Source organism: Microtus oregoni, unplaced genomic scaffold, assembly GCF_018167655.1.
Source record: "Microtus oregoni isolate MIOR12 unplaced genomic scaffold, Mior012 000074F_002, whole genome shotgun sequence".
NCBI classification, from domain to species: Eukaryota; Metazoa; Chordata; class Mammalia; order Rodentia; family Cricetidae; genus Microtus; species Microtus oregoni.
Genome location: NW_024543989.1, coordinates 1,414,764 through 1,439,119, shown reverse-complemented (window position 1 = coordinate 1,439,119; position 24,356 = coordinate 1,414,764). Strand labels below are relative to the sequence as shown.

The 24,356-nt window shown below is 39.3% G+C and overlaps 1 protein-coding gene across 1 annotated transcript in view; it reads right to left on the bottom strand.

Annotated features, from left to right (window-relative positions):
• The window catches only part of LOC121441231 (patched domain-containing protein 1), a 52,152-nt gene that overhangs the window by 13,543 nt on the left and 14,253 nt on the right, over nt 1-24,356 (bottom strand). Inside the window, exon 2 of the mRNA XM_041642389.1 lies at nt 2,930-3,590. Coding sequence (XP_041498323.1) covers nt 2,930-3,590 — 661 coding nt within the window. The remainder of the gene's footprint in view (nt 1-2,929; nt 3,591-24,356) is intronic.

Genomic DNA, 24,356 nt, shown 5'->3' with positions numbered 1-24,356 from the left:
ATATATATATATGATTTGATATAGTTTTACATTACAAATAAAATCAAGAAGATTTTAAATAACCTGATTTAGTTAAGTACAAATAAGCATTTTTATAGACAACAAATTATTAGACAGCTATTTTATGTGTAGAACAAAGTGCTTAGCACTGCATTTCTTCTTGGTCTTCTGAAGTGTTTACTGTTAATTTAGGGCCAGTTATCAATAAACAAAACGAAACACTGGTCTTGAATACATTCACGAATCTGCTCTTGCTTATATTTCATTTTGCAATCATACTCTAAGGATGAAGAGTTTATCTGAGAAATCCAGAAGGGCAAGCATCCTAAATCCAGGCATTGCTAGCTTTATGAGCTTATTAAACACTCAGCCTTTATTGCAAATGGGCCTTAGCCATTAAAACGTGTAGTTTCCTCTCACGTCATGACTAAGTAATTTGAAAACCCTATGGGCTGAAAATGGACAGAAAGGTTGCAGGCAGATTGTCATCAGGAAAAATGGTCATCAAATCAATGCAGGGAACCTACCCCAAATATCCCAATGAAGGAAGGACCTGGCGCCTGTCCTGCTTGTCCTCTTTTACTGCAAATACCTGTTTTGTTTACCTTTGCGGTGGTTGTTTTGTTTTCGGAAATAAATTCCAAGGTAAAGTTCAGTGACAGTCTCTGGGGAGCTGTGGAACTTCTTACCCACTTCTGGACTTGCTTTCTAAAGACACTCCTCTCTAAGGGCATCATCTCGTCCTGCCCTCACTCACCTCCCCTACTGTGCCAATATTGTCTGATGTATTATTTTGTGGTGTTTATATGTACATATATATTATATTTACTTATAATGAATACTCAAATTATTTTTAAAATGCAATGTAAATTTTGAGGAAATATTAAAGATTCTCATGCATTTTATTTTGTACAGCTTCGAAAAGTTTTGAACATTTTCAGTTCATTGTACTTAGTAAAATCAGGTTTGAATGTTATTACTGTAAGATTAATTCTAAGAAGCTTTAAATACTGTAGTTTATTTTCCTTAATTTTAAGAAGCTTTAGATATTATAATGTTCTTTGTGATCATTGGTAATAGGTTGGAGTGCCAGAAAGCCAAACTCTCAGTCCTTTCCCAAGCTTTCACATGCTTTTTTTGTCACCTTAAGAACCTTTGTATCTCCCTTCAGTTCCCAACCAATTTCTTATTCTTGTTTATCTTCGTCTTGCAAAAGAAACAACAGAACCACTATTTTTAAAATGAAAAGTTAAAAAAGAACCCAAGGACTTGAGCATGTGACTAATCATGAGCAACACATCTTAATTTCAACCTTGACTCAACTCTCCCAGGAAGTTACTAAGACTCAGTCCTCCACACTCTTTGAGGAACTGCCGCGCGGATTCCACAACTGACCTAAAGATTCTTGGAGTCAGTTTAAAGGGGGAGCTTGTGCTGCCTTGTTATCTGAATGGATGCAGAAGGTAGTAAGGCAGCTTCTTTCTCTGTTGTTTTCAAGAGTGACAACTAAATTGACTTAGCAGATTCTCTGACTGCTTTGCTTCTCCACAGGGCCTTGCTTTCCACAAAAGCTCCTAGTATATGTTTATTGAGCAGGTCTCAATTTGCATAGGTTTCGAAGCATTGAGGGCAGAATGTAGCTCCATCAAGCCTGCTTATCATTCAACTGTAATTCAGTAGCGATTTGTTAGGAAAATTCCGGTTTTTACTGCTGCTCTAAAACACAGCATAAGACTTACCAATGAAATAAATCGTGGTGAGTTCTCAGTCAACAACAATAGACAACCACAACTGTCTTGTATCGTTGGTATCTGATCCCAAGTGACATTTTAATTTTGCTAGAGGAATTGATGAGTAGTTCCCACAGGAAACGGGGGAGGAGTGGGGAAACTAACCTAACCTAACCTCATTCAATCTTTGTCTGACAGGAACTTTACCTCCCAGTGTACTGGACATGTCATCTTTAATAGCAGGCCGGCAGAAGCGCTAAAGCTGTGAACACTGTGACTTTGTTTTGAGCATTAACTCTGTTAAGGGATTCCTGATGCTCTTCCCCAGTGACAAACTTTAGAAGAGCCCTATGGCCACCACTGTAAGATGTTCGTACTAAGACTAATAACGAAGAAGACTAATAACGAATAACCTTGTTGCTGGTATTTCACAGGAGGCTTTCCAAGTTCTTGTTTACTTATCACATCCTTTTGTGTGATGCTCACATCTACTCTACTCATTAACAGATAGAGAAAGGAAGCAGGCAGCAGAGCCTGCTTGCCCTTCCCTTAGCAATTCTAAAATTCCTTGAGGGCTTCTCACCCTAGTCACCTGGGGAGTTTCTACCGCTGCTGGGAGAAAGTGCAGAGGGGTTAACTAAGCAGGGGAACAGCCCCAGGTCAGGGCTTTGGTGGAAATAGGCCAGCTTTCTCAGCCTTCAGGGAGGATCTTTCTGAGGAGTGTTCTACTTGATCTTCTAAAGGTCTCCATCAGGGGGTGGGGGACTGATCTAACAGTACCTACAGCAGTACCCCAACCTACTCAGGCTTGTCTGTCTTTCTGGCTCACCTCTTCCATTTCCCTTTTGGTACTACTAGAGCTTTTCTCCTAAATAAACTACTTCTATCTGCATCCCCTACTTGGGTCTGATTTGAGAAAACACACCCAACACACTAGAGCACAGACAAGATTGGTATTTGCCAAATACTACAGTTATTAAATGAAGGAACATGGCTAGAGCCAAAGTGTTTGTTTGACTTTCTGGCATTTGTATCAGATTAGGATGTTCCTCAGTTGATGGAACTTGGCCCAGACTTTCTCAGGAAAGTGAAAACTCTGTATCTGAAAACAATTATTATATGGTTCTTTGAGAAAACTAGTTACCACTATATACAGGAAACAAAGAGCAAAACCAAGGAAAATGAAAGGCAATAATTACCTAGCATGACGAAAGGGAGTCCCAGGAAGGTGGAATTGTATTTTCCACCAGTAAGATTGATGATTCCAGCTGCAGTGAGAGTGGCTAGGCTTATGCTCACCAACCCAAGTAGGCCTAACCAGGGTTTGCTGCGGACACAGTCCTGCATCGAGCAGCAGAGGATGGCCATGGTGACTACCAGGATCAGGCTGGTGACCAGGTAACGTTCTGATACACGGCTGGTCTTCTGGAAATCTTCCCTCAGTGATGAGGATGTGTATGGGTATATTTTGACTTTGTTGTTGGATTTCTGGAATAGTTTGATAGTGTCGCAGAAGCTGGATTCCCACCTCTCAGCTACCATGTCATTGAGACTGTTGATTGACTGCAGATAGTAAGTGAGCTGAATGGCCTCCGCAGATTTTACCCGATCCTTGCTGTGGACAGTGACACCTCCAAGTTGGTGCCCATTATAGACAGCCCTTCCATCCTTTAAGTGAGTGATGGGATATGTGATAGCAAAGTTGGTCCGATTGGTGGCCCGAGCATTCTTTAACTCTTCCAGGACATGTATTATGTCATCCACAATGCAAGTCTTATCATTATTCAGGACACATATGTGGGCAAATGTATAGTTAAAGCCAGGCCTTGGAACCTGAATCTTGGTTACAGCAGTATGTAACTATGGGGGAGAAAAACAACAGTTAGATTTTTTAATGAACACGTAGACATTAATAAGTAACATTAGCTCCAGAGATTAAAATATTTCTTTTTTTTTGGAAAAAGTCATTAGTTTAATCTGTAAAGAAGAGAGTTTAAAAAAATGTTTTGCCCATAGACACAAATATGTAGTAGAGATTGAAGACATACACTGAATTAGTAGTTTTCAGCGTGGCTCCCAGGATAGCAGTGTCAACCAAACAGCTTGTCAGAAATGCAAATTTTTAGGCCCTATTCCAGACCTGAGAAATCCGATTCTCTGGAGTGCAACCTAGGTAGATCTTCTGGCAGATTCTGATGGTGCTAACATTTGCGAAGTATTACCTTCAATTACCAATATTACTTCTATGTTCCTTTTATTTGTCACCAAAATAGTCAATAATGTTTGCAAATCTTACATAGGTCTCTTGTTTATTATTTTTCTTGGAAACATGATGTAACAAGTGAAAGAAGGTACAGTTCTGAATGCAGAGGTTTCCTGAATGCTAGTCCCTTACTACCAATTTCCAGGGCACCTTAATAAGCTTATCCAATTACTCTCTACTATAAAAGTCAAGAAGTTTACCTTGATAGATGTGCTGGCTAGTTTTATGGCAACTTGACAGAAGAGAGAGTTAACAGAGAGGAGGCTCCTCAAGTGAGAAGATGCCTCCATAAGATCAGGCTGTAGGCAAGCCTATAGGACATTATCTTAATTAGTGATTGATGCAGGGAGGGTCCAGCCTTTTGTAGGTGATGCCATCTCTGAGTTGGTGATCCTGGGTGCAATAAGAAGGCAGGATGAGCAAACCATGGGGAGTACCCCAGTAAGCCGCACCCTTCTATGGCCTCTGCATCAGCTCCTGCCTTCAGGTTCATGAACTGCTTGAGTTTATTACCTAATTTCCTTTGATAACGAAGAGTGAGTGGAAGTGTAGACCAAATAAACCCTTTCCTCCCCAACTTGCTTTAGTCATGGTGTCTCATCACAGCAGTGGTAACCCTAACTAAGACACTAACCCTTGCTTCTCGGCTGTTCCTTGTCTGCACAAGTGAGAAATGCACGAAATGTTAAAAGTCTAGCTGAAACAAATTGAAATCATACTAAAGGAGCAAAATGTGACTTCTATACACTTTAAGGCTTGGCCTGACGTGTGCTTGTAGAGTATTTGCCTATTCTGTGCAAGACCCTGGTTTGTATCCCCAGTATTCTAAGAATTATTCTACACACCTTGACTAGTGTCAGATTGTGGTTGTGTCTAGTGACTTTATACTTGCCATCGAATAGCATATAAGAAGCTAAATAACATCAACTACTCCATGCCAAGCACAGTTCTAGGCATTAGCACAGATTAGCTGACCTAGAATTTATACCAGAACACAAAGTAGATATGAATACTGGCCTTATCTCCCAGGTGAGGCAACTGAGACATGGAGAACTTAAATCATTTGTCTAAGATCATGTACATCATAATAGATCGAACAATGCTAAACCTAGCAGTCTGAACAGGGCCGGTGCTCTTAGGCTTTTACCATACATACCTCTAGGTGCCAGAACTGCAGTGAGGATTCCTGCCAGCAGCTGATTCCTGAATTCGTGCTTTTTTAACTCTGCTGCTAAAATTCACATGGAAGTGTATATAGAATCTAATATCTGAAGTAAGAAAACAGGTAGTATGTTTGTGAGGGGATTATGGGATTTAAATGAACTACTACCATGTGCCAGGGCATCACACTTTACCTCCTCTCGGCAATTCAGTCAGTTTAGAATGAGAATTAAAAAGGCTCATGGAAGTCTTGCAGCTAGGGCTAATTGGCATCTTAAAATGGCATTATCTTCTGTTTCAACTATAGATACATAGGCCCTCAGTTAACTGTTTCAACTCCACAGTCAGTCATTTTCATGATGGCTTTGTTGTACCTGTGTAAATGTAGCTGGTCTGCAAAAATGAGGCCAGTGAGAGACATGTGTTGGAGTGTTAAATAAACAAGTGTATCTATGGCTCTGCCTAACATTCAGTGGACTCTCCCACAAGAGTCCCGCATGACCCTTCTATATCTTCTCTCAATCTGTTCTAAATGGATTATTGGTTAAGATGTTTTACTGCGCGTGTGTCTGAGTGAGGGGGAAAGTAAGCTTTTTTCAAAATGTCTCAGAAGCACCAGCTGTTAAAGTACTTTACTTAGACCAGAGATGGAGTGGTTCATCCTAACTCCCAGTGTCCCCTACCCCCACATCTCTTCATGAACACAACCCCTTAGGCTCTGAAGAGATTTGTTGTATTTTTGTTGGCTAAAATATTTTCATTTCTTTCACATACACATATAGTCTTCTAAATATACCTAGCAGGCTATTTTTATCATTTGAACCATATGCTGAAGTTTTCTATTGATATTTTGGGATTAATGGCCAGAAAACACCTTTCAAAGGTTTTAAGCTCTGAAACTATCATTCCACCCACTTTTGTCTGAGCACAGGCCAGCAAGTCTTGGTTAGGATTACTCCTAATCACTGAAAATTTCCAAATGCAAAAGGTTATTTTGGAAGAGGAAAAAGTAAAGGAGACTGTAAAGATGAGTGAATTTTGATAAGAATCAAAGACTTTGTGTGAAAGAGCCAGAACAGAGAAATGATATTGAAAGAATGTATATGTGTAATATTTAGTGCATTGTTTCTTTCCATAAGCAGCGTAATAAATCTCCCTTAGAGCGATTACCAAATATGTCAAGAGGAAAAGATTGCCAAATAAGATGGTGTTAAGCCACAGGGCTGAACCCAATTATAACAGGGGATATTTTTCCATCCATTTCCTCCAATGACCATGCCCTGTTAGTTGGGGAGGTATAAACTATTTAGCGATCTGCCAACTTTGCAAATCTACTGCTGTGACCTCTGGGAATACACATGGAAGGAAGGAGACACCATATTAACCCCTGTGCTAGCCAACGATTGCTGAGAGTTTTGGAAAATGGGAAGGAACCTTACTGGCTTGAGACCAGAAAATGTCTTAACTCAGCAGTAGAGATGCTGTGAGATGCAGTTGTCCTGAATTTCTGATGGAGTAGTGGGTGGCACATGTATCACTCTGCTTCTGAGCCATACCGTGACAGAGAATAAACAACAAAGCAGTTGGGTGGTGCCTAAGGCCACCCACCTGGCAAGGGAAACTATGAGATTGTGCTGTAGAATAAGAGATGAGAAGGTAGAATAGAAATTGAAAGTTGAGATGCCTCTTTGTGACTTTTGAAACCACTCAGCTCTCATCATTTATTCTAATGACTACATGTCAAGGATAAACACATTTCACTCTTGGACACTAACATTGTCATGGTCAGATATCTTACATATAATACTTAAACATCTACATGTTTGCATGGTTTTAGAATGCTCTGATTTGCTTTCTGAAAGGAGCCCTAAGGAGAGAAGTAGAGCCCTGGCATTCTAAGTTGTGATACAATGTATATTTGCAAGATTTAGGAAAAAAGGAAAATCCAGAGAGATCGAAGTTATGCTTCAGCTAGACTATAATATAAAAAGCAGCAACCAACATGAGTGTAATAAAAAATTGGTTAAGAGGCTTTAAGAAAAGAAAAGGAAGAGTAAGTAAGACATATTAATAGCCCTGACCCTTAACATAGCCTGAATCTGTCACATGGATCTATGGAAAATCTGCATTTGTATGGCTATGTATAGATGCCATTAAGCCAAGACACATTCAGTAAGTACTCACCAAATCTACTGTGTTGTCAGTAATATGATAATTTTCCTGAACTTAGTTTGCTTGCATTCATGCATGCAAAATTACATGAAATACAGCATTGAAAATGAGAGGATTCTAACAAAAAAACAACACCAAGTACTTTGTAATAGTAAAGCCCACGCCTATATAAACCCTGATCATATTTTGATTATTATATATTTGCCTCTAAAGACATTAGGCTTGAATGCTAAATTGAAATTCATTCCAAGCCTCTGAACATATCATTTAAACTGTCAGCTTCTTTGCTCTTTTCACCCTTCATGTTAAGAATAATAATAGTACTACTGATGAGTCTGCTAAGGATTTTAAACACATTTTAAAACTTTATTCAAGACCAAGACTGTGGAAATGTTTAAATTATTACTCCCATTTTGCAGCTGAAGCAAGTGAGGCTTAATGAGCTTCAATAAGTCAACTAAGACTTGCAAAGTAAAGGGCAGATGCAGGACTCTAAATCAGGCCCAACTTCATAGCAGAATGCAGTCTGAGACCAACACAAGTTCAGCAGAAAGGACAAAGAAGAATCAGACAAAGATGGAGAACTGTCAGGCTACCTGGTTCAGATAGCTAACTGCCAGTGTAATGACTGAGCATACTTGGAGATCCAATAAGAGAGATTAGAGATGATGCAGACAGATAAGCTACACCTCATCTTTAGACTTCAACATCACATGACAATATGAACAAATAGTGAATGGGGTAGCTTATACTTTTCTTTTCTTCTTACAGTGTCTAGAATTGCCAGATAAAGCTTTTCAGAGATGAGCTTATTAGTTATTCCACCTTTGAGCCAGGAAGCACAAGAGAATCTAGTAATAAGATGTGTGGGATTCCAACATGGCTTCTCTGCTTACCTTAGATATGCTGGAGATCCTAAGCATGTCACACTGCTGCTTTTGGTCTAAGACTTCAGGTCTCATATTTTCAGAATAAGAAGGGTGCTTGGGCCTAGCTGATTCTGTTGTTGTTGTTGTTGTTGAAAATAGACTCTTCTCTCATACAATACATTTCAACCACAGTTTCCCCTCCCTTTACTTCTGCTGGCTAGCTCCACCTCCCCTTCACCTTCAGATCCACTCCCCTTCCTTTTTCCCTTCAGAAAATCTTCAAGAGAAGACTGTCAAATAAGACAAAAGAAGAAAAAAATAAGACAAGGCCAATTCCCTCATACTGAGGCTGGACAAGGTAAACAAATAGGAAGAAAGTAGTTCCACAAGCAGGAAAAGACACATCCACTCCCACTATTAATAGTCTCCCAAGAACACCAAGCTAATAGCTATAACATATACACAGAGGATCTACCTAGTACAGACTCTCTTAAGAACCCACCATTGTATTTGTAATCTTACATTGTTCTTAGATAAATGACATCTGTAAACTATACAATTAGATACTACGTGAAAGAAAGTTAACATCATAAATAACAATTGAGATTTATTAAAGCTACTTGAGGCATACTTTCCAACACACTGAAGATCCTTTTAAGGTAATGACAGATCTAAAACTAAAGGAAACACAGAAAGAAATCAGGACAAATAAAATGGATATACTTAAAAGATTTTCTTCTCTGAGTGATTTCTCATTCTGGGGAAGCACTGGCCTTTCTAATTCCCTTCTGGCAGAGTCTGGGACAAAGCCAGGATGGGCTGCCGGTCACCACAGGCCAGAGTCTAATTTCCTTTCTGCCTTTCCTTGGCACACTCGCACCTTCCTCAGAAGACAGCAGGGACACCTTGTAGAGGAGGGTACAGAAAGGATGTGGAGGGAAGGAAGTGTCTGCTTCTGACTGCTGATTAGCACAGGAAAATTACCTGTGGGATACGAGATCTGGTGCAATTTTGCTATAAAGAGGGGAGGAAAGGCAGGATGATGACTCTGACCATGTAGGGTCTTTAATATGCTTTGAGAGTACCTTCAGGTAGTCACCCAGCAATCCCCACTGTGAGGAAAGACTTGGAAAAGATGTGTATTCCGTGGTCTCTGGCAAGATGCAGTTCAAGCCACTCCAGTGGGCCTTGGCACAGCATCCCTTTTTCCAGCTTATTCTCCTCCTTGTCTCATGTTCCCACCCCATTTTCTGCTGCTACTATAGAATAATCTGCACACATTAAAACAAAACAGAAAGCCAAGAGATATTGTTGGTTTATCTTTCTAACCTATGTGGCTTGCCCTCGGATATTACCATCCAAATGACACTAAATCAAATGTGATTAAAAATACTTTTAAGGAATAGGTTGCTTTTTTTTTTTTTCCTACATCAAATGACTTCTGCACTGAATCCCTCCAAATCCCAGGTCTCATTTAGGTTCTATGTTCTGCCACTATAGGTGACCAGGTAGTATCTGGCAAGATAGCCTCACCCAGCTCACATGAAAACACCTTGAAGCAGATAGATTCGGTCTCTGCAGTTCATAAATTACGCTAGCTCACTGTGTGTTACGTTTTGTCTTTGCATGAGCTCACTCTCACCCACTCGCTTTCCTCTTCTTTTAATAACCACGAATTACATCAGAACACCAGAAGTCTAATGTTGAGGACTGTTACCGTGATTCATTTGTAGAGCAGCCAAAAGCAAGTTAGTCATCCCTTAATAAGCGAACAGAAATAATCATTCTGCCTTTGAAACATTACATATTTCATAGGACACCAAATTTAAGCTGTGGATGAAGCCAAACAAGTGACTATCTGATCACACATTTCCCTTTGCACATGAATGCCTAGAATCATGTGTATCAAACTTTTTGTTGCTTCTGTCAATACTGGAACAACAGTACAGGCCTGGGAGAGCCCATCATGCAGGTTTTGATCTTTACTTCACAGGGATAAATTCTCACACTGTGGGTGTTGATACTGAAAAGCAGCCTAAACAACCCCATTTTGTTAAGTTCCCAAACAAGCTCAGTTTGTCTTCCAAGGCTTAGCTAGGAAAACAGATCCCTTTCCATTTGAAGGTACTGAACCTGAGGTTTGAGAAAAAAACAAAAACAAAAAGAAGTTGGTGAAGGGAGAAAGCAGATGCAGTACACAATTTCAGCTTTTGCCTTATTTCATATTGCTCTTGACGAGAAGATAATGTAATGTAATCATTTCCATAATGTTGGAAAAATTTTCATTTAGTTAATTAAAAAAAGAAATCCCAATATCTGAAGATTCCTAGAAATCTGTGATGTTTAACTTTCTAATCAGAGCTACTATTTTTTATTCCCTTATGTCCCGACTTTGCTTTCGTGGCCAAGCTTAAATGCTTTCGGAGCAAGTTCATGGGTAATGAATCTTGTTTAATAGTTGTAACTGGAGCAATGCTCATAGAAAGGAGACTGCTAAAGCTGGTTGGCCAAATGGCAAAGGAGTCAAATGCACAGAACAGGCAAAAGTTGTTTTAAGATTTAGGAAGGAGACCACAGCCAGTAAAGCGAAGTAAAATAAAATCAAGAAACCAAGGACATTTAGGTCTAGAGAATGCAGAGCAAGTAGGAAGAGCACTGCATTGGGCATCCAATGGTCTCTGTTCCTGATTTTGCTGGTCATTTCAGATGAAGGAAAATGAATCTATGAAAAATGCCACCTTCCTGGTTCTAAATCCCCCAAGGGTTTGCCCATGCTGAATTTTCAAGACTCATATTTTGCTGTGCTTCTACTACACTGCTCTTCATACTCTTGGGTCTCACTTCTTCTGGGACCTACCAAACCTGCATGCTCACTTCCTTCACTTCCCTTTCAACATACGCCCTGATTACACCTTCAGTTGAAAAACAACCACCACCATCAATACCTTGTTTTGACTTTGTCCCAGCACCAATTATGATATGCCATCATCTCTTTGTTTCTATATTCTGCTGTCCTCATGGGAATACAAATTCTGCCATGCTAGGGTGTATTTGTGGTTTACTAGTACATTTTCTTTACACAGAAGGGTGCCTAGAGCATGTACTGCATAGATATGGGAAAAAAAACCCACATAGTTAGAAGAATCTGGAGACCGAATGAACTTGTGTGTGTGTGTGTGTGTGTGTGTGTGTGTATGCGTGTGTGTGTACATATGTGCACATTTTTGTGGAATCCAGAGGTTAAGCTCAGGTTATTTACCAATTTTTGAGACAGGGTCTCACTACATACCTCTGGCTGTCCTGGAACTCACAGAAATCCACCTGCCTCTGACTCCAAAGTACTGTGACTAAAGGTCATCTTGTTTATTGACACAAAGTCTATTGCTGGGTGCCCTGGTACACACCTTTAATTCCAGCACTCACTAAAAAGGAAGAAGCAGGTGGATCTCTGTGAGTTCCAGGACACTAAAAGCTATCTATAAAGATGCTGTCTCAAACAAACAAACAAAGTTAAAACTAACAAAAATGCAAAACCAAAAGAAAACAAAAAGCTATCATTGACTTAGAGCACGCTGAGAAGGCTAGATTGACTTCAAAACTGAACCTGAGACCAGCCTGGTCTACAAGAGCTAGTTCCAGGACAGGCTCAAAAACCACAGAGAAACCTTGTCTCGAAAAATCGAAAAAAAAAAAAAAAACTGAACCTGAATCCTCTGGAAGAACAGCCTACCCTCTTAACCACTGAGCCATCTCTCTGGCCTAGGAAGTACAATTTTTTTTTAAATTTTTACTTAAAAATTTCCACCTCCTCCCCTCCTCCCATTTCCTTCCCCCTTTCCCATCCCCCTCCAATTTTTAGTAAGTATGTGAATACTGAATTCCAGGCCAAGCACCTTTTATGTGTTATCACAATGACCCTTTGAGGGAGGGATTATCTCTTTCTTTCAGATAATGAATCTGAATTAAATTAGATGCCTAAAGTCATTGTCTTTGTTTGGGATCCCAGAGAAGCTTGTTTGGAGGTCAGGTACCATGCATGTAAGACATTTGGAAGACAATCCCACATGGCACTAAGAAAAGAATTACAATGTGAGACAGGGCTTGAGCTTCAATGAGCATTTGTTCTTTCCCCTTTCTTATCCCTTCTTCTCTATCAAGGGTCCTATCAGACTCCAAATTTGTAATAATATGTTTGTAGCAGTTTACTGGTCCTAAGTCAGGATTTTAGGGGAAAAGCAACTGCATAAAGAATGGCATTACACATTCATTCATGAAATTATTCCTTTTCCCCCACAAATAAAAGCAAATATGCACTCATTCGGAGTATAAGCATCTACATTCCAGTAGAATTTACACTTTTGGTAGCTTTAGCCCATGGAAAAAGATCAAAACACTAAATAACCCACATCCATAAAATATTTGAAATTGCAAATAATAACTTAAATTTATACTTCATGGAAAAATGGCTCCATCAGATGAGTTTTTTGTCAAGTTACATTTTTCCGCCAATGGGTTGTAAAGATGAGAACAATAAAAATTAAGGCTGATGACTGAAGAAACAATGACAACAGAATGTTCTGCCTGATGACATGTTAACACCTCTCCTGGATGAAGGACAGTGAACCTTAGAACCTTATGCAAAGCATAAAAGAATCTTAGCAGAAAATATATTTTCCACTGGAAATAATTTTTCTCTCAAGGTGCCCACATAAAGTTAATACTCTTTTTTTTTTTCAAGACAGGGTTTCTCTGTAGTTTTAAAGCCTGTCCTGGAACTTGCTCTTGTAGACAAGGGTGGTCTCGAACTCGCAGAGATCCGCCTGCCTCTGCCTCCCAAGTGCTGGGATTAAAAGTGTGCACCATCTCCACCCAGCTCAAAGTTAATACTCTTAAAACTCAAGAGTGTCTCAGTTGTTGCTCTCATTTTCCTGGTCTGGCAGCATATGGCCAAGGCTGTGATTATTTCTGTGACTGCACTTGCTAAGACTTTGGTCTTCTGAGAGGTGTTGATATTGATGGCATAGTGTGTCTTGATGAAGACATGCTGCCTGACTTCCCATCTCAGTGTTGGTATGGGTACATGCATGCCTCAGCTCTTCATCTGTAGAATGGAGATGGTGATCATACCTAATCTCGATGAAACTGTTAGAGACTAAAGTAAAAGTCAAATGTGAACTTATCAACAGTTTCTGACACACTAGTGCAATAATACACAAACTGTCTGAGAACGAAACCAAAATGAACAAGCCGAGTACTCCATCCGTATCTTCTGCTTTGTCTTGGTGCTCTCAAGTGTTTTCCTTTAAATGAGGATCTTCCTCAGTTGTTTTTGAAAAGTATATTCAATGAAATGAAAAGGTGACAAATTTCTATGTATCAATGTTAATAAAGAGAATAAGCTGGATAGCATGTGTTTCAAAGTTGAAACCTCTGACTGAAGAGAAGTTCAAAATACTGACTACTCTTCTGGAGAACCCAGGTTCTAGTCCTAGCACACACATAGCAGCTCAAAGCTATCTGTGACACCAGTCCCAGGGAATCCGATGCCCTCTGTGGGTACTAGGCATGCATATAGAGCACAGAAGTGTATGCAGACAACACACTTATACTCATAAAACATTAAAGAGGAAAAGAAAGTTGGCACTTGTTAATTGCGACACAGGCTCCCAGTCTAAAAATGATCCCAGGTCTCTAGTGAGATGATTGTGCGCATCAAGTAAGGAAATATAGACCGGTCAGGGAAAGGTAGTAGATGTAAAGGAAGCAATGTAAAGGACATCAAATTACTACTGTCATAATGTGAAGAATGCTATACGTATGGCCTCATTTAATATTCACACCAAAAGAGGGAGAGACTATAATCTCCATTTACAAGAGTGGAAACTGTGTCTCAGGGAATTTAGACAGCTTGCTCAAGATTACAAATTTAGCATGTAGACCAGCCCAGATTTAAATATCACACCCAGAACATTGTTTCCTAAGGGGAGTTTCTTCAGCAAAGTAAAGACTTTATCTCTGATTTGGAATTTGGATATTGATGAATTTATTTTCTGCATTATACTTGATCACAGTTGACCACAGCATTGAGGATACTGGCATAGCAAAGTCAAAGGGTCAAACATGAGAAAACAGCCCATGAGGAGTAACCACATTCTGTCCTACATTGAATGCTGAAGTCCTGTAAATAATACATGCCCAAACAGAAACTTCAACAAGAAGACAAAACTCTATTACAGTGACAATATGTTTACCCAACCAGAGAGAAGAAAATATATGGAAAGAGAGAATACTGTCCAAAAATTAAAATGTTTCCTTTGCATCATGCTTATTTCCTATTGATAAACCATCCTGCCTTCGTCTTTGACTTGAAAGCTATCTTACAGTAAAGACAAACTAGGTTCAATCCCATTCATGATTAAACCTTGGTTTCTAAAGGATTGGGCCATGTCCACCAATAATCTTAACTACAAATAATTCTATACTGCCTATTCCAGAAAACCGTAACCATACCTATGTTTCAGAAGGTTGTTATGACCACTTTGCAACCATACCTATGTTTCAGAAGGTTGTTATGACCACTTTGCAACCATGCCTATGTATCAGAAGGTTGTTATGACTACCTTGCAACCATGCCTATGTTTCAGAAGGTTGTTATGACCAACTTGTTATGCTCATGTTCCCCTTCTTTGACCTCTGCTTATTTATTTACCAAATTTCCTTTCTGGAAACCAGAGCCATAAAATCCCTTATCTTCCCCATGTCCAGCATTGATCTCTTAAACCCTTAGGAGGAACAGCTTCTCAAATATAATGCTTATATTACAAATAAAGCTTACTTTAATTAATTTGGCCAGGATTTTAGTCAGTGGTCTTTCTCCTAACATCTGTGAGATTAACACTATGTTGCCAGGCAGGAGGAGGGTGGGGGCAGGCAGATAAACAAAGAAGAAAACCTTTATTGATAACAAGGATAGTAGCTTCAGATTTACTGCAAAACATCAGATGTAATTCATAGGTTTTAGGGTAATTGAGTATCATCCTTTCTTAAAGGCAGTTATGTACTTTCTGAGGCAGGAATTTTGGTTCATTTAATCTGTATCCTAGGCACATAGAACAGTGCCAAGCACACCAGAGCCCAAAGATGTGTTGATTGAACCTTCAGAGTTTGTTCTTTCTTGCGGATTTAAAGTTCCTCTGGTGACCGGGAATGGTAACTTCATTTGTACCCATAGGCTCTTACTGTGCTACATGCACATCATTTACATCTTAAATAAACAGATGACATTGAACTTGATCCTATTCAAATTCCTGCTGGAGACAAGTGGTTGTTCTCATTAGAGCAACAGCTAGCCTTACACCTTACCCCCGACACACACACACCAAATTTGACATAATACTATGCTTAGTTTTACAGGGCAGTTTAATTTTTTTATGCATATTGGATTGTTTTAGAAGAAAAATAAAATTTAAAAACCTGAACACATAGAAAACTGTGTCCTATCATCTAAAAAAGTCATGTCTACTTAATTGTGTGTACGTTATTAACATTTTTATGTATATTGTAATCATGAAATTTATCATACCAACAGGAACATTGTTTTCATATTTTGTGCTAATTTTGATGATGAAAAGAGCACAGGAGTAAAAAACTTGACAATTCACTTACACTTGTATAACAAGCTGACTGGACATGGATGATAAATTTTAGAACAAACCATTTTTTTACTTACTTTCTGTGTTTCAAATATGTCTGAGATATAGTGCACAAGCAAAAATATTGGAAGTACAAAAATGCACTGTTCATCTCATAGAAGCAACACCTCTAAAGAGAGCACATCACAGGTAACTTAGGCTGCCTTTCAATGTCCCAAAGGATACAACCGCCAATATGACTTCATCTGTTTGTTTCACCATGGAACTTCAATTGTAGTCTTTTAGCTTATAGCCCTAGTATTGTTGGGAACCTAAAATATTGCATGTGATGCTATGCTACCACAGTAAAGGCATCAAGGAAGGAAATTTGGAAAAAAAAAAAAAAAACCCTTCCATCTCTAACCATACTCACTATTTCTCTATTGCAACTTTTTTCCAGCTAAATGCTGTGATGTGTGAGATTCAGCAGGTTGGTTTATCTTGCTACTTCGGAGATGGTAGCCTCCACAGAACCCTCAGGATATCTAAGTTCCCTTTCCTGAACACTGCCACTCTCCTGTAATTGACAAATGCCTTTCATTGAGCCATCTCACTGACAGGGGGCCTTTAGAGGTAGTTTACCTAGCCAGGAGAGAAAAGTTTCTTTAATACCCAAAGATATCACTCTATGTGATTTCTATCTTTAATGTTGACAATGATTGCTGATTTTCAGGCTTACTGATGGGTTTCTGACACTGGAATTGTGGTCTGGCAGAGTCTTTCTGCTTTGTTGAGAAGTAGAGGTCATACAGAGAATTTATCTTGTATCTCATCATCAGTTATAGCAAAGACTCATTTCTTCAACAGGTTCTAAGTGAGTATACTATGTTGGGCATTATGTAAACCCTGGGGAGATGAAGGACATTAAAGCATGACTATATTCTCTGAATTGATTAGCACGGGCGAACCAGAAAGTGAAGAGCCAAGGCTGCTATGACATGAGGAGGTAAAACGGTGCAATGGGCTGCAGCGAACAGGTCTACTTTGTTGGTGTGTAGTGGAGGGTGAAGGACATATAAGTGAGTATGTGCACACACATGTGTATGGTAGTAGGGTGCTATGCAACACAGAATTGGAGAGGAAACAGGTTAGATGAAGAGTGATCTTTTCATTTATGAAGTAAAAGAAAAAAATTCTTAGCAACTTTGAATAAATCTTAATGTGGGTCATGTGAACGTAATAAAAACAGTTCTGATCGCTCAGAGCATTCAGAAAATAAGACAAATGACATTATTACAAAATATGTTCACATTTCTGAGAAGACAGAAGTTTGAGGTATTAAGGGAAGACTTTTTGGAGGATTAACCTCTAAATGAGAGGTTCAGAATGTTAAAGATTTCATCCTGAGGAGAGGCTTGGCCAGGGGTTTGGAACTGGCGAAGAGCTTAGCAGGTGGGAATTGTGACCATAAAATTTGCATACAAATTGTTTCTTTTTTTCTATTTTGTTCCTCCTACTTTGTGTTAAGGAATGTGGGAGAAAGAAAGAGACTCACCATAGTGGAAAATTAAAGAGCCAAGAAAAGACCACAGTGTCTTATCTACTAAAGTTGGAAAATAAACTTTTTCCTGAAGGCAACTGGAAGCCAAGGAAGGTCTCAAACTGGACTAGCTAATCACAATAGTTTCTTGGGCAGATCACTCTGCCTAAAGTGTGGTAGCTGCGTTTGGAAATAATGTGGCCTTGAAGCAAACAGAGAGCATCACACAGCAGTACAAGATCTACTACATTTCTGAAAGATTGAAACCCTGGAGCTCATACTAACTTGAAGAGGGTGGAGTTATGTCTCTACCTCTATTTTTACTGATCTGGACAACTTATGCCAAGAAGTGAACTAGGTAATAAAACTGGAAACCAACTTTCAGGTCTTAGGTCCTGATAAACTCTTGGTACTGCATTTCTCTGGTTTCTGTTTCAATGGGTCATCTAATAATTAAAGATTTACAAATGTGTGAATTTAGTTGATGTGGCCTTTAAGTCATCTGTATGTACACTTCGAAAAGGCAGGCACAGATCACACAAGTACAGAAATTCCTGGCCATTGTTTGATGTTATTTGGTAGCAGATGTGTTTGGTACCCTGTTAAAATCCTCTCTAGCCCTTATCTCTTGAGAGCACACCTGCCCAACTTCAGATGCCAGCATACACACTTCTTTGTCAAAGAGCCCACTTTGCCATCTGCTTGGCAAGCCAGAAGTGCTGGGAAATTAACATTTTTTGGGAGCAGTCCTCAACCAATGACAGATGGGAGTTGATGTTTTAAAATCTAGCTCCCTTTCCATGGATGGGCTCACTCTGTGGTGTGTTTTAAACTGGGTTGCCTGAGCTGCCCTAGTGATATTATGGTCCAGATGCTGTAGCAATCGCCTGCTGAATTGCACACCCTTTTAGGCTTTTCCCTATTTATGGCTTACTTCTCTGTTCCTCCTCTAATTAGTCTTCAAATAAACTGTCTTTATCTGATTTCTTGTTTTAGGGTTGGCTTGTAGGGGAACATAAACTCAAACAATGTTCAGTATTGCCTAATGCCCCTGGAATGTTCTTAGTGTCCTCAAAACACTAAATTATTCCAAAACCACCACCTCAAGTCATCGAGATTCAAATATGAATATGTAGTTAAAAAAAACTCGCACTGAGAGTAAAGTTAGAAATCACATGAGCATCTTCTCGCCAATCTTTCAATAGGGACACATTTTTTTTCTCTGATGAGACACATAGTAGGTATGCAATTATTACGTCTCCAAGTCATATTCAGAAGTTAATGTGTATAGAGGATAGGATGCTCCCAACTGCACATCTTCTTTCTTTGGGGAATAACTCTATTATCTTTCATTAAAGATCAAAAGAACTAACATGGCAGGGTCTGGGGTATGTTGCTGCCATGGCTGTACCATAACTCCTCAAGAAGGGCTTGGGTTTGCATTCTACCGGGAGTAGAAAACAGTAGAATGACAATGATATCTCATTTTCTGATTGCTTATGATAATAAAAAGTAGCCATCTTTTACTTCTACTTATTTTGAGGAAAGGACCTTTAAGTGTAGCAACTTAGTTAGAAGCTTCTTCGTATAGTTCCTGACTACCTCAGTACGTAAGGTCTCAGGCTTCAGTGTTCTCTGTTGACAGCGAATGTTGGCATGTTACCCAAGCTGGATAAGAGTCCCTATCTTTACATTTCTGTATTTCTGCTGTTATGGCAGTAAGTGTGTGGGAGAGACAGCTGATGTGTTCACTGGATCCTTTCCCAGGCAATGATGTACTTGGGGAGTCTGTGCTGGTGGAGGCAAATTCTCCATGCATCAGTGGTGCTGCCAGTACAGGTGTTGAAAGTTTCCATGGTGGCAGTGTGTAGGACTTCGGTTAAAACTGAGTGGATCTGTCGGCCAAGATTTGGGATGCCTTTCTTCTTGCTGGTATTCACCCTTGTCAGATGCTTTGTACTCTTCCACTTTAAAGACAGGGTCATTGACTGTGCATATGCATGAGCATACACTCGTCGTCACTGAGGTGTAACTTGTACATGGTAAAAAGTATACATATCTTGAATGTACAGTGTACGTACTATCTGTTCACATACCCTTAACAGTATCGTCTTGGTCAAGAGAGAATATCTATAACACCAAAATGACCCTTTATGTCTGTTCCTAGCTAATACTGCCACGAATCCTAAAGAAAAAATGTTCTAATATCGATTAATATTTACTTGTTTTGTCTTGAGCTTCTTCTAAATATAATTGTGTAGTATGTACATGCATGCGTAATGCATTTGTTACTAATAAAATAGCCTTCACAATCCATTTGTCTTGTGCTTTTAAGCAGTTTTTTGTTTGTATTCAATGTGCAAGTAATCTGTTGTGAGAAGGTACTGCATTTTATTGTCCCATTCTATGTTGGAGGACCTTTTAGGTGATTTCCATTTTGGTGTTTTTATAAATAAAAATTCCATGGACAGAGGCTTTGGAAGACATATGTAATTATTGATTTTAGGTATATAGTGATGTGTTGGTAATTCTCTAACAAAAAACAGTTCTGTCTGAAATTTGTAAACACCTCCATAATTGCAATTTCAAGTTATTCAGGGCATTCAAAGTAGGAAAAGATGTGGTCAATGAGAATTCAGGAGCCAATTCCTGCATACCACTGGATATACAAACTTTGGAGTAAATAGATCATTTTACATGCCTATGAAAAATATTTTAGAGTTGGGGTTGCCCCATATTCTCAGAAATAAATATTTGGCATTATTTATGACTTTCACCATTCCGGTTGGTGTCCACCGGTATCCCATTTTTGGCTTTAATTTACATTATTGTGGTGACTGAAGCTAACTAGGCACCTTTCCATGTGCTCATTATCTTTGTGGTTATTTTCTTGTCCAAAGTGCCTTTTCAAGTCTTTTGCCCTTTGGATTATTGGGTTGTTGTGTCTTTTCCTTATTGATTTGGAGGGAAAAAATCAAAGTTCAAGACTAGTGAGAATTGTGAGATATGCCAAAAGAAAGGAGAGTTTCCGAAGCGACATGACATTCTAGAAACAATAATCTGGCATAGGATTCACACAGACCCCGTGTCCATAGCCAACTAAATAACTTCTTGATGACCTTGAACAAATTATCCTTCTGGGTCTTCAGCTTCCTCATTGTCAAAACAGGATTTCCTAATGAGAAAATATAAAGCGTCCATCAGAAATATCCACTTGATCTGCCCAGTTATTCTTTTGTGTACTGAGAAACTTTCTGTAATCTCAAGCAGAAAATGGGAGCTGGCACCTTTGCCCAGCTGTGCTATTCATGAGGCAGATTGAATGGCCAGAAATCTTATATTCTTGGCTATCTAGTGATGTTTTTGTCATAGAGCAAATGCCTTTCTCATGGTGTAAGGGTCATATTATTTATCAGAAAACAAATGTTTTGTGGCCATGTTTAGTAATATGATATTCTTCAGGTACTTATGTGATATGGCCCAGAAAGGGTCTATACAGTATTTTTTAATAGTCCTATATCTTCTGTTTAGGGGGAGATGTTTCCATGAATCAGCATTATTAAGAATCTGGGACTGTTTCTAGAAGGGTGGCATAGTGAATAGACAAGTCTTTCTAGTATGGGTTTGTCAGAAGCTTCAGCTTAGACAACATCTCCTCCACGAAGACTGTATTGCAAATGCTGGTTAGGTTCTTCTTGATACCCTTTGTGTAGATACATCTATTTCATCACTTGCCAACTTTTAATGACCATGTTCTCTTAGCTGTCTAAGAAAGAGCTGAGTTTCAGTTTTTATTATATTCCTGCTCCCAGCACACAGTGTCCAAGAGAAGGTATAAGATAAAACAAACATTCCAGGCAAGTGGGCATACTCTTATATGGTCTTCTTGGCATCGCCAGCGTCCATTAAGCAGTCTCAATACTGAGAGGTGATTAAGTAAAAAGTACTGCCTAGTTCTCAAAGGCCAAATGAGTAAAAATACAAGCAACAAGCCAACAAGAACAAAAGCATAAATTAAATTGAGTGCATGTTCTCATATTCTTGTACAAGATATGGTGGCAGTTTAAAAAGAAATAAACAGCCGGGCGGTGGTGGCGCACGCCTTTAATCCCAGCACTCGGGAGGCAGAGGCAGGCGGATCTCTGTGAGTTCGAGGCCAGCCTGGTCTACAAGAGCTAGTTCCAGGACAGGAACCAAAAGCTACGGAGAAACCCTGTCTCGAAAAATCAAAAAAAAAAAAAAAAAAAAGAAATAAACAAACAAGTAGAGTACAACTTTTCTAGCCCGGTGCTCAAGAGAATACATGCAAGATTAATATATGCATTTCTAGAAATAATAGCACACAGGAATGAAGAATAAAGAAGCTTAAACATTGTCATTTTTCTTTCCAGGTAGAAATAATTTCCCTGGAATCAATATAAAGCAGCCTACAGACCTCAAACAAGGTTTCAGTTCATTTAAGAAGTGGGAGAGCTTAGGTGTTACTCTTGTTAATGCTGAGACATCGTGTAACAGAAGAACTGAGAAGACAGCACAGTATTCTTATAAATTGTTTTCCGTGTCAAGTTAGCCAGTTCAAACAATTGCTAAACTCTGTAATGTGTTTAGTGAGTATTACAGAGTGCCTCTGTATTGTTATAGTAAGTCGTAGCAGGCTTTGTAACTCTTCTTTTCAAGGAACAAGAGAGGAAACCTGAAATGTTAAAGATCAGATCACTCTGAAACAGAAATATTTTCACATGTTTTGCAAATAACTTTAGAAAGGGAGATTCCCAGTGTGAAGCAAGTAACTCAATGGGTAAAGCTCTTGGTGGAGATGGGTAACTTTGACAGATGACTCTGCAAAATGGCCCACTGGCCACCCACCCTGCTTCTCCTCTCTTTTTCTCTATGCATTTTTGATAAACGAGAAGATAGATTAGGTTAAAAGGATTTTGACTACATATTTTAAGTAAGGGGTTTTTTGGTCTTTACATGTGTGGCATGGTACTGGTATCTGTGTGTATGCGTGGGGGTGAACATGTGAGACTAGAGGAGAATGTAAGGCGTCATGCTCCACCATTCTCTGCTTTATCCCTTTCAGAGAGGGTTTCTCACTGAACCTGGAAGTAAACTGGGACTCAGAAAGCCCCAGTGATCCTCTTGTTGCCACCATTCACAGTTCTGGCCTGACAGGTATGTATATGACTATATTCAGCTTTTTAATAAGGGTGTTGGGGATTCAAACTCATGCATTCATGCTTGCACAGCAAGTGCTGTTACTCACTGAGCCATCTCTCCAATCTTGCTCAAATTTTTACATTTTTTTTTTCTGGGACTGATGGGGCAGGCTTGCAATAACAACTACTAGGGAAGCTAAGGCAAAAGGATCAGAAATTCAAGGGCAACATGGACTACAGAGCAATTTCAATGCCAGTTTGGAACAACTTAATGAGACCAACTCTCAAAATTAAAAAAAAAATGGAGATACGACTGGGGATATAGTCCAGTGGTAGAAAACTTGCCGAACTGCTCCTCCCCCAAAATGTTTTACTTCTTTGATTAAAAGAAAATGGCAAGAGCAAGAGCAGCCTTCTTAACTTTTCTTGGTTTTACCTTTGCTTCTGCATCCTCCTTTCCTGGGTTGTGCTTGGAAAACCTATAAGCTGGAAGGCCTCCAGTGATGAATCCCTGCTCACTTCTTAGATAATGGTAGACAATGCTTTGAAGTCACAAACAAGAGTTCAGAGTTCCCATATATAACCCACCCTGTTGGGCCAAAATGTTCTCAGGGCCTGTACCTCGAGGCCTGTGAGACAGAGAAAAGCCTGGCTCTAGTTTGAGGGAACTGAATGAGGATGAGACAGCAAAATCTAGGTAGATGCCCCTCCAGACAGAGGGAGGGCTTGGCTGTCTCTCATTGGCTAGAGGTACCCACACATCACACAATGTCACTTAACCTATACTGAGTCACAGTAATAAACTTAGTTCCTGCTTTGACCTGATTCTCTATTGTGTTTGATTGTCCTATGTCATGGGGCTGCAGAAGGGGCAGATAGTGCACTCATCTTTCCCTGGGAAATAAGGAGGCTAAGGAGGCCTAGAACCACTGAGGTTCCTGCAATCTTGTATCTTGTATAACTATAGTACACTATTAAAACCATGATGTTCTCTTTGGTATGATGATATAAACTCTAGGCATGATTTGGGTGCTACCAGTTTTTGCATATAATTTTTTGGTATATATGTAGAATGATACAAACTTTTATCACAATAGTTTAAGGAAATTTTGAAATGATCTTTTCTTCCTATCAGGGATGATCTCAACTCTGATTCCACATTAGAACCTTAGAGGTTAGCTTCACAAAAGGGGACATGTGTGGGCCCCACTCTAGATGATGTTTCAGTCCATTTAATAGTGTAAGTAGCTGATTTAATAGTGTAAGTAGGGCCCGAAAGTTTTCATTACAAACAAGATCTCCAAAGATGGAGAGGCTGCCAGACTGTGAATCACATTTGGAGTAGGTCACTCTAGTTTTTGGACACTGGAATGAAAATAAGTGAGTGTGTGGTCTTATGTAACATATTTGAATCACTCTGATGATTCTAACACACAATCATCGTTAACAGGTAGTTAGACGTGATAGAATTGGAAGGTCACTCTTCCGTCTTCTATTTAAATTATTCTTAGTCATTGCAGTCTCTTCTGATGAGCTATTCAACTACAAAAAAAACCAATCTTGAATAAATCCTTTTTATCTGTAAATCATATTATCCCAAAACCAAAACATTTCCAGTGTGAACTCTTTTAGCTTGCCTCTCTACCACTTCAATTTCTGGCCTACATGCTAAAGCCCATGTAGGCCATTGAGAGCAAATGAGAAGGAGACACTGTACTATTGTTTTATTGCTCAAACTCTCTTCTCATTTCATTGTCATTTGGTGTCAAAGACACAAATACTAGAATGTTCTTTCTTTGGCATTTGACAAGATTCACTTCTGCTCCCATTC